This window comes from Lathyrus oleraceus, chromosome 3 (assembly GCF_024323335.1).
Source record: "Lathyrus oleraceus cultivar Zhongwan6 chromosome 3, CAAS_Psat_ZW6_1.0, whole genome shotgun sequence".
Taxonomy (NCBI): domain Eukaryota; kingdom Viridiplantae; phylum Streptophyta; class Magnoliopsida; order Fabales; family Fabaceae; genus Lathyrus; species Lathyrus oleraceus.
The window spans coordinates 117,263,116-117,281,684 of NC_066581.1; the positions used below are offsets into that span (position 1 = coordinate 117,263,116).

Genomic DNA, 18,569 nt, shown 5'->3' on the forward strand with positions numbered 1-18,569 from the left:
TCGAGTAAATTCACATTCGACTTCTATTTATAATTAATCATGTTATTTCTTTGTTTTAATGTCCAAATTAAAGATTTGTTTTATTATTATCATTTTCTAAATTAAATTACTGCTAAGAATTCTAATGAATATTTTATTTCTTAATATTAGAATTATTAATTAAAAGAAAAGGAAAATAAAATTAAAAGAAAGTTTTTTCTCTCCAACACCCTGTGATAATTATCAGCTATACAAACCGACTCCCCATTGCCAGTTGGCGATCCCTCTCACAAAATACATAGGATAAAAGACGCGAGCATGGCGTGGACACGCGTCCCATTGGCAAAGGCAACCTAGACACCTCTCACTCTCCAGCCATTCACAGACTGACACGCATCCTATCTCCAACGGCTTTTTTTTCTCTCCTCACCCACCATAAACTACCCTTCTCTCCTTCGATTCCTTGATACCTGAGACCATCCTTTACTCACCTGTATTCATTTTACTATCTTCCACTCATAAAATGGGATATCTTTCAGAGTCATCCTTCAAAAAAATCCCGAAAAAAGAAGTTCCATAAAAAACATCACCTTCACACTACAGCGATACCATCCTCCTTCCGTAAGCTTCCGTCAACGACCTTCCGCCTCCAACCTCCATCGCCGTCGGCCATCCAACAACGAACACAACCGCGCACAAATCTCCATCTCGCCATGTCTGTTCCCACCTCGGGCTCTTAGGTTTGACGGCATCCGCTTCACCCATTTCGACATCACGTCATCCGGCAGATCTTCAACACATGTAGAAGCAACCAAATCAAACCCAAGCAACTTATTGAGAAGATCCAAAGATGACGTTGCTAAATGACAAAGTCAAATGCAACCATGGCTTCGCGATTTCGGCAGCAACACTGTGGTGACAAGGCGTTGGTTCAGATCTCCTAATTCAGTTGCTGTTATCATGGAGTCATGTAAGTATTTATGGTTGTTCTATTGAAATTATGATATGCTATGTTGGGTACTCCGGTTTTGCCATTAACGTTGTTTTTGTTTCAAATGAGTTAGAAATTTTTCTTAATTTTCCACAGTGATTTCCTTTGTAGGATATTCCGGTCTTGAACTCAGTTTTAGTGCAACAACACTTTTAATTGTATTTCAGTTGGTCTTTGTTTTTAACTGTGATTATGATGGTTTCAATTGATAGTATTTTAAATATTAGTGTTATATTTTGTGCCTTGAAAGCTATGGTAGTTGATGTTGAATATCGCATGTCGTACGTGCCAGTTCTCTCAATTAAATAAAATGATGGCTATATTGGTTATGATACCTCTAAGGACGGTACCGCTCTCCTGGCCTATCACTAAAATGACTTTATTGGATTGTTGGTTTTTTCCCTTAGTTATTTCTTCTTGATTTTGGCCCAATGTCTTATTAAATGTGCTAATTAGAAGTTTAACAAACTCCAACTTGGTTTATCAAATAATTTATTTATCTCCAATGCAGTTTGAATATTGTTGGCTTGTGTGTTGGATTTTGTGCGTTTTCAGGCATACTCTGAGTATCAATTGGATTTTATTCCGTACTGTTTGGACTTTTGTAAATAAGGTTATAAGTAAAATTATGGTTATGTTGTTGATTTAATTTCATTACGTGTAAAAGTCGAAAATATGTGGATCCGGCAATTTCATGCCGTATATCGCCAAATTTCAATAAACTAATAGAACACTTCACTGCGTTTCGTTCTCTACATACGATATTTTGACTCTATTATCGTTATGTATAAACCGGTTTTGAGCATATTGTAACCAACTCAATTTGTTTTTTTTTTAAATTTGCGTAGTCACTTATTTCTATCTCTTTTTAATTAAATTGATTAAAATTTTGCTTAATTAGTTTAATTCTGATTAATTAATTTTTATTAACTTTATTAGTTTATTAAATAATTTTGATAATTAGTTTTAATTAATGAAATTAATCATTTTAATCGAATTTTAATAAATTAACTCTGGTAATTAAACATTGATCGATTTATTTTACCACCATTTCAATCATTCTCAAACAAAGTCCATTCAATTCAAAACCATTGTTAAACCATGGAAAGATCAATCAATTCTCGATTCAATCGAGCCCACATTTCCATACCTTTGTAAGTCAATCGCTTTTAAAGCATCGCCATCAACCTCACATAGCTTACTCTTGGACTTTCTTACAATGAGACCTATTCGATTTTTTTTAATCGAGTAGATGATTGATTCACTAATAAAATCCATTTCATTCGTAAACACAAATTTGAAACCTTGATCCAACATCGAGCATTCTTATTTAAAATTAAATTAAAATACCTAATCATAATTAAACACCATTTCATTTGGAAATGAAAAAGGGGATGGTTTTGAGTTTTCAACTCCTCTCCTCGATAATTCGAATACGAGTTCTCTTACTCGGTTAGTCAAATAGTCGTTATTCCTAATTCACCTAAGCACAATCAAATCGAATCATTTTATGAATAAGAAACGAAAAGGGAGATGACTTTGAGTCTTCAATTTTTCTCCTCGATTATTTGAATACAAGTTCTCTTACTTGGTTAGTCAAATAATTTTTGTTCCTCTACAAACTTCCAAACCTCGATTAAATCAAAACACTTTCACAAACAAGCTAAATGAAAAGGGAGGTGACTTTGAGCTTTCAACTTCTCTCCTCAGTTGTTCGAATACGAGTTCTCTTACTCGGCTAGTCGAACAACTATCATTTTTCCACAAACCTATAACTTAATCAAAATATTTTCATAGTAAGCTAAATGAAAAGGGAGTTGACTTTGAGTTTTCAACTTCAATATTCAATTGTTTGAATACGAGTTCTCTTACTCGATCAGTCGAACTATTGTCATTTTTTGCTAACTCATACTGTAAGTCAAATCACTTTCATAATAAACTGTACGAAAAGGGAGATGGTCTTGAGTTTTCAATTCCTCTTCTCAAATGCTTGGATATGAGTTGTCTTACTCAGCCATTCAAGTACTTGACGTCTATTCTAAGAATACATCAACTATACAACCTTATTTTCATAAATACTCAGATGAAACAGAGAGTGGTTTAGAGTCTTCTATTCCCTTTCTCAGTTATTATGATATGAGTTGTCTTACTCGAGTATCCGAGTATTTGTGATCTATTCAAAACACCTTAATTATCATCAAACCCTTTTATAATTAAGGATGAAACAGAAAGTGGTCTAGAGTCTTCTATTCCCTTTCCCGACTATTAGGATACGAGTTGTCTTACTCGACTATCCGAGTAATCGTCATCCAATCAAAAACATCACAACCAAAACATCCAACATATTAATCCAACTTGTCACCCTCGTGTGATCAAAACTCTTTTCAGAAAGAACATTGTTTAATCCTTTCTAATGCGCACAACAAACTAGTGCTTAAGCCTCCGCCGAGAGTAGACAAGCCAACGTTTAGCCTTTAGAACGCGATCTAAACAGCTGTTTGGTAAAAGACACCAACCAACCGTAGTTCCCCGAACTACGAATGCTCTGATTTCCTTATTGCACTATAAGGATACGTAGGAAGGAGATTGTTGTATCTTCGCGAGCACACTAATAAAAAACCTCCCCTTTCTCCTTTCTGAGGTTCTCATCCATTTCTATTTTTCAACATTTTTTAACCCAAAGATAACAAACAAACATAAATTAACACACGAAACGCACATTAGAACTAAAAGGTTCCCGTTGAGTACAACGGACGTAAGGGGTGCTAATACCTTCTCCTTACGTAATCCACTCCCAAACCCGGATATGGTTGCGACGACCATTATTCCATTTCCTAAAGGTTTTATCGATATTTTCCTATCCCTTCATTGGGATAAATAAAGTTCGGTGGCGACTCTGTTCGAACTAATTTTTCCGCGACCATCGCAAGGAATCGTATTTTTCGAGATGCGACACCGACCTAGCAATTTGTATGGGTACAATAAGGTGTAGATGTTAACAACTTAATCCTCGTATCAGAAGCAAACTCTTGCATCTTTCAACCAATAAACACCGATCCTTGATCATTCGTAATGGTCTCAGGGATTCTGAACCTATAAACAATCCTCCTTAGGATAAAATCTATTACTGCATCCTGGTCGACATTGACTAGGGGTTTTACTTTTATCCACTTAGTAAAGTAGTCAATTCCAACTAAGATGTATCTCTGACTTTTAGGCGATGTTGGTCGAATCTCACCAACCAAATCAAAAGCCCAACCTCTGAATAGTCATGGTTTTAGAATTGCATGTAACTCACTTACAGGAATATGTTGAATGTCCGCGTGTATTTGACATTTTTGACATCCCTTGGTGAATTCAATACAATCCTTTAGCATTGTAGGCTAATAAACACCTTGTCTAAATAATAACCATTTCATTTTGTGTCTGACTTGATGGGCGCCACGAGTTTCACCGCGGACATTCGATACTGTCATGTATGCCTCACTTTTGCTAAGACACTTGAACAAGGTACATTCAGCGGTCTTTTTGAACAATTTGTTCCCTATGATAACATAGCTTTGAGCCTGACATTTGACCATTTGATCGGTCGACCCTATTGGATTCTCTAGAAATTCAACTATTGGCCTTTGCCAATCAGTGTCTATCAAATCGCAATGGCAAAGATCTTAAAGTTTTCAGGATTTGCACATCCCAATTTCATCATCAACAAATACGAAGGAGATAACCTCACTGATTTTCCTCTTCCTTGAACCTCGATTAGTTCTTCCAACTTTCCTTTTGATACTTTGTATCTTGAGGCAATCAGAGCTAGATCATTGCCTCTTGATTTTCGAGTCAAGGGACATGTTGAATTCAACATAATTGAAACGCACAATTAGTCGATTTACTATAACAAAGTACATTATCAAATTCTCCTTAATACACTTGTAATCTTTTGTTATTTTCTTAACAACCAACTTAGAGTATCCTCTGATTTCGACTCTTTTGCCCCCAAATCCAACAAAATTTCAAGACCAGCTATCAAAGCTCCATATTCGGCCTTATTATTCGAGTAAGAGCCGTAAATTTTATATTTAAACTTTGTTGGAATCTTTAATATCTATGCACACTCATAATATGATAAGTTTATTAAATGAAGAACTTTGCAAATGATTTATTTTCAAAATGAAAAGTATAAATTTTCACACAAAAGGTCTCACTGGGCGTGCCAATTTGTTTACTGTGAAATTTGGTAAACAAAACAAGTTTGATTTCACTTACGGGATTAAACTCGAAAAGATCTTAGGATATATTGTGCGAAAATCAATGGTTTGAAATATATTTTGACACTGAAGTCAAAATGTAAAAGAATAAAAAAGAATTACAATGACTGAAAATAAAGATAATTGTAATGAAAGGGTAATTGAAATAAAGTTCAATGCAGTAAATAACTGAAAATAACAATTTTGATTTATAAAAATGGAACGCTTATACATAAATTCTTGACTCTTTTCTCACAAACATACAAATACTTTGAGTTTTACAAAAAAAATTGTACAATTACAGACCTCTAAAATATAAGTAAATGCTTACTTATATACTAGTCCTAACTTAACCGTCTACAACAGTCGACTAAACAAAATATGTCATGTCTTCGTTTCCATGCAGCCTTCGTCTTCGATAGGCACCCACATGTCCTCAAGTAACTGTCTGATCTTATCCACTTACACCTCATTCGATTTCCTGTAAAAATAACATTTTAGGTACTATGAATTTCACTAAGTCTCAAAACTAATAAACTCCTTGGTCTATGATTGATTTCAATTCGACCAAAGTTGGTACTATTTTCTCGACTAATCGAAATTATCAAGATCTCTATGGTCGTTATTTACCACTTTGATGTTTGTCAAACCTATTATCACATGAAACTCATTACTTATTTATAATTAATGTTCATGTCAAAAATTCGAGGTAACAAATACATAGTTGTCATTGGTTGATTGTGTAAAATTAATTTATACTCTTTTTTATGATGTGAACCATCTCACTAAAATAAATTTGTCTAACCTTCTGTAAAAATTTGTCATTGGTTAATGTTTTTTTAATAAGTTCTGAAGACAAAATATATTTTAATAGTTTTATTAATAGGTTCTAATGACAACAACATATCTTGTTAATATTTTACTAAATGAATGACTTATTTAATAATGTTTTCTTAATAAGTTATCTATGACAACAATGTATTTTTAATAGTTTTAAATGGATAAGTTTTTAATATAAATCAAGTATAATATATGATCGTAAACTTTGAGTTGAAATAAAAATATTGTATACCTGATTTGTTTTAAAAAAATCTAATAATACCATGTGTCTATGGCATGCATTTGATGTTTTTATGGAAATTCGTATCGTATACTTTATGGAAAATCTAACAATATCATGTGTTTATGGTATGAACTTAAAGTTTTTGTGGAAATTTGTATGGTATGTGTCTAATGGTGTATATGGCATGACTATGTGTGTTTTTTAGAAGTGTTAAATGATTGTGTTTTTAAGAGTATGTATGTTTAAAAGTGTGTGGGTATGGTTGTTTTTAATTTACCAATATTTTTTCAGTCACGGAATAACCTGTTTCCCTTATTCAACCAACACAATCATCAAACGCTAGTGTTGAACTCCCTCCCCTTCCCGCTGATAGGAAAAAAGGAAACAAAATTCTAGTGGAACTAGGAAAACTTCTCCTATTTGGTTAGACTTTAACATTTTACCCGATGAGTCTGAACCAATAGCCGCGTGTAAACATTGTCACAAAAGATACCGATGCGACCCTAAAACACATAGAACATCTAACATGTTATCTCACTCGAAAGTGTGTCATAAAAACCCTAACCTTTTACTGAAATACCCTACACAAAGAAACCTTGTAAATGGTGAGGGTGGTTTTTTAGGTTCTACAAGCAAAATGTTCAATGTTGCAGCATGTAGGAAGACCATTAACACCTTTGTCATCCTTGATGAGCAACCTATTAAAGTGGTTGAGGGTGAGGGTTTTAAAAGACTATGTAAATAATTGCAACCACAAATGGCTATCCCTTCAAGGAGGATTGTTTCTAGGGATTATTTTCAGCTTTACCTAGATGAAAAGTCACGACTGAAAGCTCTTTTTAAATTTGATTGTACAAGGATAGCACTAACCACAGGCTGTTGGACTTCCTTTCAAAACCTTAGTTATATGGACATTACTGCACATTTCATTGACAACACATGAAACTACCAAAAAAAATTATTAGTTTTAGTTTAGTTCCAAATCACAAAGGTGAAACCATTGGTAAGAAAGTCGATGAGGTTTTGAAGGAATAAGGGCTTAGAAAAGTGTCAACAATTACACTTGATAATGCAATAAGTAATGATATGGTTGTGTCTTATTTGGAAAAAGACTAAACAACAAGAATGCTCTAATGGGTGAAGGGGATTTTTTTCATATGAGGCGTGTTGCCTATGTCTTAAACTTGGTAGTGAGAGATGGATAAAAAGACCATAAATTGTCTATTGAAAGTATTCCCGATGTTGTTAGGTTTGTGAGTTCTTCTCCACAAAGAGCTTTAATTTAAGGAGTGTATTGAAATTGTAGGGATAACATGTAAACAAAATATTCGTCTTGATGTTTCTACAAGGTGGAATTCCACTTACTTGATGTTAGATGCTGCTAAAAAGTTTGAGGCATCATTTGAAAAGTTAGAGGATGAGGACCCTGGGTACATGGAATTTTTTCACCTTTATGGTCCACCTTGTTCCGTTGATTGGGAAAAAGCTAGGGATTTTGTGATTTTTTTAAACACTTTCTATGAAGCAACCAAAGCCTTTTCAGCTTCACAAGTAGTGTGCTTGCAATCATCTTTTCATAGCTTGTTTTCAATTTTGTGCGAGCTTCAAGAAGTGTCTTTGAATATGAGTACATTTGTGGCTCTCATGGTTTCAAGTATGAATACTAAATATGATAAGTATTGAGGAGATGTGGAAAAAGTGAATCATTTTCTTTACTTTGGTGTGATCTTTGACCTTAGGTTTAAGTTTGGATATATTGAGTGGTCTTTTAATGACATGTATGGGATTTGTAGCGAACTTGCCAAGAAAAATGTTGAGTGTGTAAAAACTAGTCTCTTTAAATTATACAATTGGTATAAATTTGAGCTTGATAAGAATGTTGGGGTTGGTCTAGTAAATAAACCTTAGGGAGCACTTCCCTTGGAGAAATATCTTATCAAACTAAGAGTACGTCCGTTTTTACACATGCTGATGCTTTGAAAAGACACTTGAAGGAGAAAGAAATAATTGAAAATCAAAATGAACTAGAAAAGTACTTAGGTGACCCTTGTTCCGGGGATGGGGAAGAAAACTTTAACATTCTTAATTGGTGGACGATGAATTGCACCTATTATCCTATTTTAGCAACATTGGTTCATGATGTGTTGGCAACACCTATTTCGAGCGTAGCTTCGGAAAGTGATTTTAGCACCGGGGAAGGGGGGAGGATTTTAGACATGTATAGGAGCTATTTAAGTCATGAAATGGTAGAGGCTTTTATTTGTTCTCAAAACTAGTTCAAGCCTTCTAATGAGGACCTAAAAGTCCTTAATATGATTGAAGAATATGAGACAACTGATTCAATTGTTTCATGTACTTTATGAGTCAAAAGATTGTCTATTTTGACCTTATTTTAAATATTGTTTATTAAAATTAAACCTCATTCTTTATTGTTAATAACTTTTTGAGTTTGAGGCAGTTACTGGTGGAACAACTACTCCTAGGCAGGTTGGGCCTGTTTAATTCACACTTCGGTACGAATTCGGTTATTTTACATGGTTTTTGATTATTTTACATGGTTTTTGATTTTATAAATTTATTTGCACGTGTGATTTTTGTTTGAATATTTTGGAGTCACTTTGTGACTTAACAACACAAGCCTTTGTTTTTTGGAGACACTTTTTGAAACTCATTTTTTGACGCGTGAGACATGTATGAACTGTTGAACTATGATTTCATTCAACAACGCATGTTTTCTTGGCTTGTATGCTGGAAACCTTGCTTGATGCTTGGAAATTCTTGGAAATTACTTAGGTTCAAATTAAAGTAATGCGGTAATTTAAAGTTAGAAACATTGCTTGATGTCTGGCTTGTATTTAGTACTGCTTATACACTGATTGTATTTTAATTTATGCAGTGAATTGCTAGAATTTGTAGGAGGTAACTGCTCATGTACAAATGAGGGAGGCTACCTTAGATCTGATAAAGGACCATAGAAAAAATCATGAAATATTGAAGGTAATTTTCTATTCTTGGTTGATTTTTTTGATAGATTTTGGCATATGTAATTGGCTGACATTTATAATTCTTTGCAAATTTTATGATTGTTTGAGTTAAGTAATTGTTGCTGCGACATGTATTTCACTGAAAGCTAACTTTAGTTAAATCCAAATCTTCAACCCTTTTTCCATTTCATCTCCTAATTAATATAATTGGTCAAAAAAGAATGGTATTTTCCATCTAATTTCCCCAGAGATATTTATTCAATTATATTTTCTAGTCTATACTTGCATTGCATCTAGCTTAGAATTTCGTTCTTGCAATGAAGAAGAAACTAAACTTGATTTCTCCGAGATACCAGCCTAACAACTTTGCCTTTGCACCTACTATCGATTATGTGTTTTAGTAATCATATTATCTATTATTATTCTCACAATAGAAGCTTCCTCCTCATAAAAATATTTTCAAAATGATTTGTTTAGATTTTGTAGTTAATTTGTTCGTTTTGATCCTGATATACTTTGTTATATTTTTTTAGGCAAAATTTGATTTTTAGAGTGACTTGTTCTAGAGGGACATATATTCGGTCACTTTGTGCAGATTTTGGGAAGGCTCTTGGCAAGTATTAGTTTCTGCGAGAAACCTTGCATAATTGGTAGAAGTTGAGTCTCACACTGTTATCTTGTTCGTGATTTATTTGTTGTTTAATTTAACCTCTATAATTAGTCTTATGATTTGATGTTATCCCACTAATGTTCAGTTTTATACATAAGCAATGAAAGTTTTGTTGCTAATATATTCACACATGTTGTTTCATATTTCATATTGTACTTTGTAAATTTCAATTTGCTTCATTCAAACATGTTTCCTTGTTCAAGAGGTCATGGATTAGAATACAGAAGTAGGATCAGCTTATCTTAGAGAGAACCATGAACAATCAAGGAGTTTGGATCATATTAGAATTTATTTGTAAAACATTTAGAGTTTTAAATTTGGATGACTGTAATATATGTTTGTTGCAGTAGATACTATTTGATACTACCATGAATGCTTGATAGATTGCGTTGTGATTTACCGTTTGATCAAATTTGATTTGGATGATTATAAATTGAAAAATGATATTCTTACACTTAGTTCTACACCTACACCCATATTCTACTGTTCATCCGTACGGTGAACAGTAGAATATTATAATAATATATTATTTTAAAAAAATATATAAAAAATATTATTTTTTAATATTATTTTTTATTATGTAAATGTTTATTAACCAATTTCATAATATTTTTAACCAACTTTATAACTTGTATTAACCAATTTTGATGGCTATTCAAAATTATTTTTAATGTCTGGACGTTCATTAACCAACTTCGACACTTCATTAACCAATTTTTTACATTTAATTAACCAACTTTTTTCACTATTTTAAGTCACTGTTCATAGACACTGTTCACGCGTACTGTTCATGTACTGTTCACGCACTGTTCAAAAATACTGTTCATAAAAATATAATTTTATTTTTAAAATACACTGTTCACCGTATAAATACGGTGAACAGTGTATACGGTGTAAGTATTTGGTGTAAGAAGTGGTGTAGGAATAGCAAAGCTGTTATAAATTAGACCGAGTGACGGAACTTTATTATAGTGTTAAACCGTTCCATTTGTAACTTTGTTATAATATTATAATCTGCAATTTGTTATATTTATTATTGCTTTAAAGTTATTATTTAATATTGCTTTAATTTAAAAAATAAAATTAAAAAGTAAACGAGTTTTTTATATCATTTAATAGTATAAACTGGTTCATTTTAATTGATAAACGGATTCAACCAAACCCGATTAAACCAATTAAAATTTCAATCGAAATTGGATTTTGTAGTTGCATCAATAATTTTAAATAGTTTAATTTTTTTAACCCAAATTCAATCCAAACCGACAGCTGTCCACCTCTAATTCTACTCATATTTTAAGTCCAAATGTTTAATTTTTGAGAGGTAGGTCCATATGTTAGAAGTGTAAAGTCGAACAAACTAGCATGTAGGAGCTTATTCTAAATTTTAAATTACACTTTTGGTAAAAGCAAAATTTCAAGTGCTTTTTAATTTAGAGCGCGCCAATCTCGCCTCCAAACCCTCTCTACTTTACTACTCCTTTAACTTTAATGAAACTGTATACAAATTCATAATGCAAACAACTATTCACAATGAGAGAAAAAAACTCACATTATCCACTTTTTCTTTACAAATATAATTTAATTTTATATATCTGGGCTACTCCATGGCCGGTCCGTCCGGCCAAAAATTTATAGGGTTTGAATTTTATAATCAAAGTCTATATTTTTCAAGATTTTTTAATTCAGTTTAAAAAACCCACTATCTATTAGGATTAATTCATATGGATAGTGAATACTCCATTAGATTCATATAGTTATAAATTTAAAAAAAATATATTAATATTCATATTATCTTACTCCAAAATAATATATTAATGTTTTTTACCTCATTTAATTTTTTCTCGATTCTATTTAATCTTTCTATTTTAAATCTTATATATTAATATAATCAACACTCTTTTTTCATATTATATTAATTTTTTAAGATAAATTTTTAATATTATTTTATATAATTTAGACATGTATTGTATTTTAAAATATATTATAATATTTATAAACGATAACATATTACTTTAAAATATATTATGTTTAAAATAATATAATTTTTAATTTTATTTATAATAAATATTATGGAGTTTTTATTTTAATTCTTTATTTAAAAAATTCTCGTTTAAGGTTAAATAATTTGAAACCTATTTAAAATTACAGTAGTTTTCGAATCCAGGATTTTTTTTTACTTAATTCTAAAAAATCCGAAGTCTGCCAGGATCGGTCTTTATTGTTGGGTGTTTGAACTCCAGTGATGTTCCTTGCATTTACATTTACATGTTAATCATTGGATTCGATCCCTTATCTATGATATGATAAAAACTTTGCTTGCTGTTGACTTAAAGTTGAATTGATGACCTCCCTTTTCTTTCCACCACATGAAAAAAGAGAATGAGCAGCAGCAGACATACTGAATAATGAACAGCTTTAATTAGTTTGGTGAAAGCCTCTAAAGTTTGTCCAGTGGGACTCTAAAATTAATTACAGTTGTGGTTTTTTTACACTCACTATAGGTCACTAGGAATCCAAAATTCAAAGAGTTGTTTTTGGAAAACATGGATTTCACTTTGGACCATTCTGTTTTAGTTGCTTATTTAAACCTTTTACTGCAGTTTTGTATAAGTATTAAAATCTGGAACATGACTTGTAACAAATCTTTAAAAAAAAGAAACAAACCACGGAACTACTGGTTATGCCCAACTTTGCGTCACTAGTGTTTTAGTTACCACATGGAAATTTCAAATCAGTTAGTTAACCATCCTCTCTATTCTCATCTTATTATTAAAATCAGCAAAAGGACAAGCATTCCACTCAGGGTCTGTTACATTATTCATACTATTACGTATAATTATGTTACGGAAATTCTAAATCCATTCTACATAACATTATTTTTACCCTCTTTAGCATAATAGACCAAACAAAACAAAAAGTTGAACATTGTCACTCATTCTAATAGAAAACAGCAATCATAAAAACACACCATCCTCTTACAAATCCCATAATCATCTGCAAACTTTAATCATCATATTCCCCCACTCTCTATCATAATCATGTCAAATTCACAAACACACCATTCACTCTCCATATTTTAAATTCAAAACTTAAAAACAAACCATTCTTCTCTCTCTTCACAAAATCATAACATGAACATAACACTAGCATTGGTCTTAACCTTATCCTTAACCTTAGCATTTCTCTGCACATCAGCATCATTAACACATAGTGCACCAGATAATGATACACAAGCCCTCACTGAATTCCGTCTCCAAACCGATTTCCACGGCTACCTCGTCGGTAACTGGACCGGCGAGGATGCATGCAACTCCGCATGGCACGGAGTTGAATGCTCCCCAAACGGCAGAGTTGTAGCTCTATCCGTCCCTTCCCTCAATCTCCGAGGTCCGGTTGATTCTCTCTCAACGCTAACCTACTTACGATTCCTTGACCTTCACGATAATCGCTTGAACGGAACCATTGCTCCTCTCTTAAACTGTACTGATCTCGAACTACTCTATCTCTCAAGCAACGACTTCTCCGGTGTGATACCACCGGAGATATCGTCCTTGCGGCTTCTCATCAGAGTTGACATCTCTGATAACAATATCCATGGCGAAATCCCTAAAGAGCTTTCGAAACTGAAATATCTCCTCACTCTCCGGTTACAGAACAACGAACTCTCCGGTGAAGTTCCGGATCTTTCTTCTTCTCTACTCAATCTCAGAGAACTCAACATTACTAATAACGAACTTCAAGGACGCTTACCAGACGCCATGCTTACCAAATTCGGCAACAAAAGCTTCTCCGGCAACGATGATCTATGCGGATTGACGCCGTTACCAAATTGTCCTGTCACCGAAACTCATCCTCCTCCTCCTTCTGATGATGATGGTTCTGAAATTGTTCCTTCAAACCCTAGCTCTATGCCAAAATCAAGTAGAAATGCTAACGGTATCATTCCATCTGAAACTCCTTCGAGCAAACGGAAAATGTTGAGTCCCGGTGCCATTGTGGCGGTTACAGTGGCAGTTTCCGTGGCATTATTAGTGGTGGTTTCTTTCATGGTGGCGCAATGTTGCGGAAGAAGAGGAAGATCTAACTCAACTGTTGGGATGGATAGTGAGCTTGGAAAGAGAAAAAGCGAGAGTAGCAGTGGAAGCGAGAAAAAGGGTTACACTGCAAATAGCAACAATGGTGGTGTGGATAGAGATAGTGATGGAACAACCGAAACAGAAAGAAGCAAACTAGTATTTTTCGATCGGAGCAATGAGTTTGAGCTCGAAGATTTGCTTCGAGCTTCCGCAGAGATGCTTGGGAAGGGTAGTTTGGGAACTGTTTATAGAGCTGTTCTTGATGATGGGTGCACTGTTGCTGTTAAGAGACTCAAAGATGCGAATCCATGTGATAGGAATCAGTTTGAACAGTACATGGATGTTGTTGGAAAGCTTAGGCACCCTAATGTTGTTAGACTCAAAGCTTATTATTATGCTAAGGAAGAAAAGCTTCTGGTTTATGATTATCTCTCCAATGGAAGCTTATATTCTCTTCTTCATGGTTTGTCTACACTAATTCCCTTTGATATTTCATTAATGTATGAACTATTATTAGTTTTTTTTGCTTACTAATTGGTTCTATAATGCAGTAAATGTATGAATTATTGTTAGTCTTTTGCTTACTAATTGGTTCATGGCTTTGGGAATGTAATAGGGAACCGTGGTCCGGGAAGGATTCCATTAGATTGGACAACAAGAATAAGCTTGGTGTTGGGGGCAGCAAGAGGCCTAGCAAGGATTCATGGAGAGTATAGTGCAGCCAAGATACCTCATGGGAATGTAAAATCTTCCAATGTGCTACTTGACAGGAATGGAGTTGCTTGCATAGGGGACTTTGGCTTGTCACTATTATTGAACCCTGCTCACGCGGTTGCGAGGCTGGGCGGGTCTAGAGCTCCCGAACAAGCGGAAGCGAAGAAGCTTTCACAAGAGGCGGACGTGTATGGTTTCGGGGTGTTGGTGTTGGAAGTTTTGACAGGAAGAGCTCCTTCCTCTCAGTACTCTTCTCCAATAGGAGTTCGTCCTTGTGTAGAATTCGAGGAAGAAGAAGTGGATCTTCCGAAATGGGTTCGGTCGATTGTGAAGAAAGAGTGGACATCAGAAGTGTTTGATCAGGAACTTTTAAGGTACAAGAACATCGAAGAGGAGCTTGTTTCAATGCTGAATATAGGACTAGCCTGTGTTGTGTCACAACCTGAGCAAAGGCCAACAATGTTGGAAGTTGTTAAGATGATTGAGGATATTAGAGTGGAACAATCTCCTCTAAGAGAGGATTTCGATGAATCTCGCACTTCGCTTTCACCTTCACTTGCTACTACCGAAGATTGCCAAGCTTAATACCACTACTGTTATTCATTGCCTCAAATCAATATCATTCTAGTTGATGAATTTAACCTTCTCTGGTCCTCTTCTAGTTGAATTTACCTATTTGTGTCCCTTGATATTTTCATAATCATATGTTGTTAATTTTGTTTTATATTTTTAGTATTTGCAAACTGATGTTACCTTTGTTGCAGTTGTATTGAGACATAACAGATCTCTAGTGAATCAATGTCTCTGCTACTCACACAGCACATGTTCCTTCCTGTACAATAAAAGAAAGAGGGTTAGATTTAAAACTGTTTTTGTTTATCTCTGGGTTGCCTTTATTGATAATTGAACAAAAAAGATATTGAATGGAAGCTTACAAAATGAAAATAACATTGTAGAAATATTGTTCATGAAAATTGAACAGATAAATTCTAGTCCTGAACCAGCAGAAACCTATCAACATGGCTAATAATACATGTACTGTTACACCAGAACGAAAAAAGAAGGAAAACAGAACAGATACAAAATGCTTTTGCCCTCAGATCTAATCAGAAAAAATAATCAGAAATTGCCGATGCAGAATAATATTAACAAGGCTATTACTATTAATCATCAGTTTAGAATAGGGGTGGCAAAACGGGTTCGGCCCGCTTGGCATGCCCGTTTTGCCCGCACTTTTGTGCGGGGCGGGCCAAGGATTTAGGCCCTCACCCTCAAATGTGTCCGCTCCGTCCCGCCCCGTTTTTTTGCGGGTTTTTACGAGCACATGTATTTACATAAATTTTTGCATTTTTAGGCTTAAAGAGTGCAGTGCCCGCGGGCTTTCCCTGCCCCGCCCTCACTTTTTTGCGGGGCGGGTCTAAGTTTTAGGTCCGCATCCTCAACTATGACCGTCCCGCCCCGCCCCGTTTTTTTGCGGGCTTTTGCGGGGCGGGCATGCCCGTTTGCCACCCCTAGTTTAGAAAGACCAAGCTTGATAATAGTAAAAAGTCCGATTTCTTATATCTTTTTTTGGTAGAACATATATGATAGAGATGTTGTTAAAAACCAATTTGTATTTTTAAGTTGCTTTTGTTAGATATTTGTAGTAGTTGGTGATAGATGGCAGCCCTAGAACAAAGAAGATGTTGATGAAAATTATATTTAGAAAATTTAAAATGTGTGATTTCACACTAACTTTTAGATTCAATTCGTTTCCATTAATTATTATATATCGGATGCAATTGAGATTAACAGTGAATTCTCTTCATAATACTTTAAATTTTTAAATGTGAATTGCATAAACACACTACGTCTATCTTTTGATAATAGATTAGAAAAAAATATTTTCTGCACTTTACTCATGCATTAATAAAGTAAATGATGTTTTAAAATAGGATTAATACATATTTTTGTCTCTTAACTTAATTTAATGTTCCGCTTTAATCTCTTAACTAAAACATGTTACAAGTTAGTTATTTAACTTCACTTTCGTTACCATATTCGATCTCTTCCGGCAATTTCTGACAAAAAAAACGTTAAGATCTGATGACGTAGCGTGACAGTAAAGTTATTTGTACAAATCCGAGTCAGCATATGTAATTAAAAACGGATATACTGTAATTTAAATAGTGTGTCCGTTTTTAAGTACATGTGTTAACTCAGATTTATATCAATGCTCTTGTTGTCACGCTACATCACCAGAACTTAACGTTTTTTGGACATAAATTGACGGAAGGGACGAATAGGATAATGGAAGTGAAATTAAGAGACTAACTTGTAACATTTTTTAATTAAAGGACTAAAGCGGAACATTAAATTAAGTTAATGGACTTGGTGATTAATTATGCATTTAAAATGATTGAAATGGTACTTAAGTGGTCGTGTATGATTCTATTTTTGTATGTTTTTTCTATTTTTCAAGTATCTCTATCTATAATATAAAAAAATTAGATGTTGTGGAACCATTTCCTCTAAATCAGCCACCTCACCAAAATGAGGACAATTTTGGTTCAAAAATTACTTTTTGCAACTAATGATGTCACGTTGTTCAATTCCAACAACATGTTTATTGTATTATGTCTTTACTTGTTAGGTTTGATTCAATTGATGATGTCACGTGGTTCAATTATAATTTCTTTATTTTATCTAATATTACTTTTTCTTACCTTCCTTTTTATTTTGTTTTAATCTTCATCTATCTTCTATCTAACTAAAATAGGAAAAACTTTAAACCCTAACCTCTTTGCATTTCATTTTCTTTCTCTCAATTTTTTCCTTATCTCCTCTTTGTATCTAACTGTGTTTTCGTCGAAACCGTTAGATCGCATTAGAGAAGGTGAAGGTAATGAAAACACAAGAAAGGGAAGTTTGAATTGAGTTTCAATAAATAAAATCTTTTGCAATCCAAGGAAATAAACAGAAAACTAAGAACAAAAATAATGAACACAATTATTTTTATCTTGATTCGTTGTTAACAAAGTTACCTTCAGTTCACCCGCCAATGTGATTTCGTCTTATCATAAGGACTTAATCCACTATAATCAAACTTGATTACAACACAAAGACCAATTGTCAATGTCTTCTTGAGTAATTCTGACTAAACCCTAGTCACTCAAGGAAATACAATCACAAAGATTGAGAAACAAAGTGTGTTTACAAAATGCTTCTAAGAAAGTAGAATACACAAATGAATTATAAGTATATCACACAAAATATATTTTATGAAGTATATGAACAAAAGTTCCTTGTGTGTATGTTTCTTTTCTCTCAAAATATTTCACAAAATGCATTATTCACGTATATGATAATCTCTTAGAGTGTAACATTGTTCCATTCTTCCAAGTCTTCTTTATATAGACAATGAAGAGATTCGTTGGAGAATAGAATTGAAATACTTAAATGCAGTTGTATCCTTACATAACGGTCTGTGAAAATGGGAGACAAAATGGTACAATAGTACAGTCCTTAACCCACAAAATCAGTGTAGTGGAAGGAATATTTGATCTTGTGACGTGTACTATTTTCTCACGTAAAATCTTTTTGATCTTATCTTCAATATTCTGGGGGTTCTGATAAAGAGGTGATGAAGCATGCATAAAAGAAGAGCAAGAGTCGGGTTGAGAGAATCTTCATAAAGATGATTGTCATACCCCAATTTTGTCTGGGCATATTTAAATTTTTGTAAAATTGATTTCATTTTTAGTTTGCATCATATGCACAGCATGACATGCATTTCATCATGAATAATAACTAAAATATCAGTCAGAATAAATTTATTGAAAATACAGACAAATCGGTTGAATCATTTC

The 18,569-nt window shown here is 33.6% G+C and overlaps 1 protein-coding gene and 2 long non-coding RNA genes across 3 annotated transcripts; all 3 read left to right on the forward strand.

Moving 5' to 3' along the window:
* Positions 1-229: 229 nt before the first annotated feature.
* LOC127125704 (uncharacterized) lies at positions 230-1,713 on the forward strand. Its single transcript, XR_007804783.1, has 2 exons — positions 230-949; positions 1,482-1,713. It is a non-coding gene; the product is annotated as an uncharacterized LOC127125704 (long non-coding RNA).
* A 7,197-nt stretch (positions 1,714-8,910) lies between these two features.
* LOC127125705 (uncharacterized) lies at positions 8,911-10,268 on the forward strand. The gene is made up of 3 exons (XR_007804784.1): positions 8,911-9,082; positions 9,174-9,274; positions 9,795-10,268. It is a non-coding gene; the product is annotated as an uncharacterized LOC127125705 (long non-coding RNA).
* Positions 10,269-12,579: 2,311 nt separating this feature from the next.
* LOC127125706 (leucine-rich repeat receptor-like protein kinase PXC1) lies at positions 12,580-15,600 on the forward strand. The gene is made up of 2 exons (XM_051054506.1): positions 12,580-14,470; positions 14,624-15,600. Exons 1-2 carry the CDS (start codon positions 13,063-13,065, stop codon positions 15,304-15,306), a joined length of 2,091 nt encoding a protein of 696 aa, XP_050910463.1. The 5' UTR covers positions 12,580-13,062; the 3' UTR covers positions 15,307-15,600.
* The last annotated feature ends 2,969 nt before the right edge of the window (positions 15,601-18,569 follow it).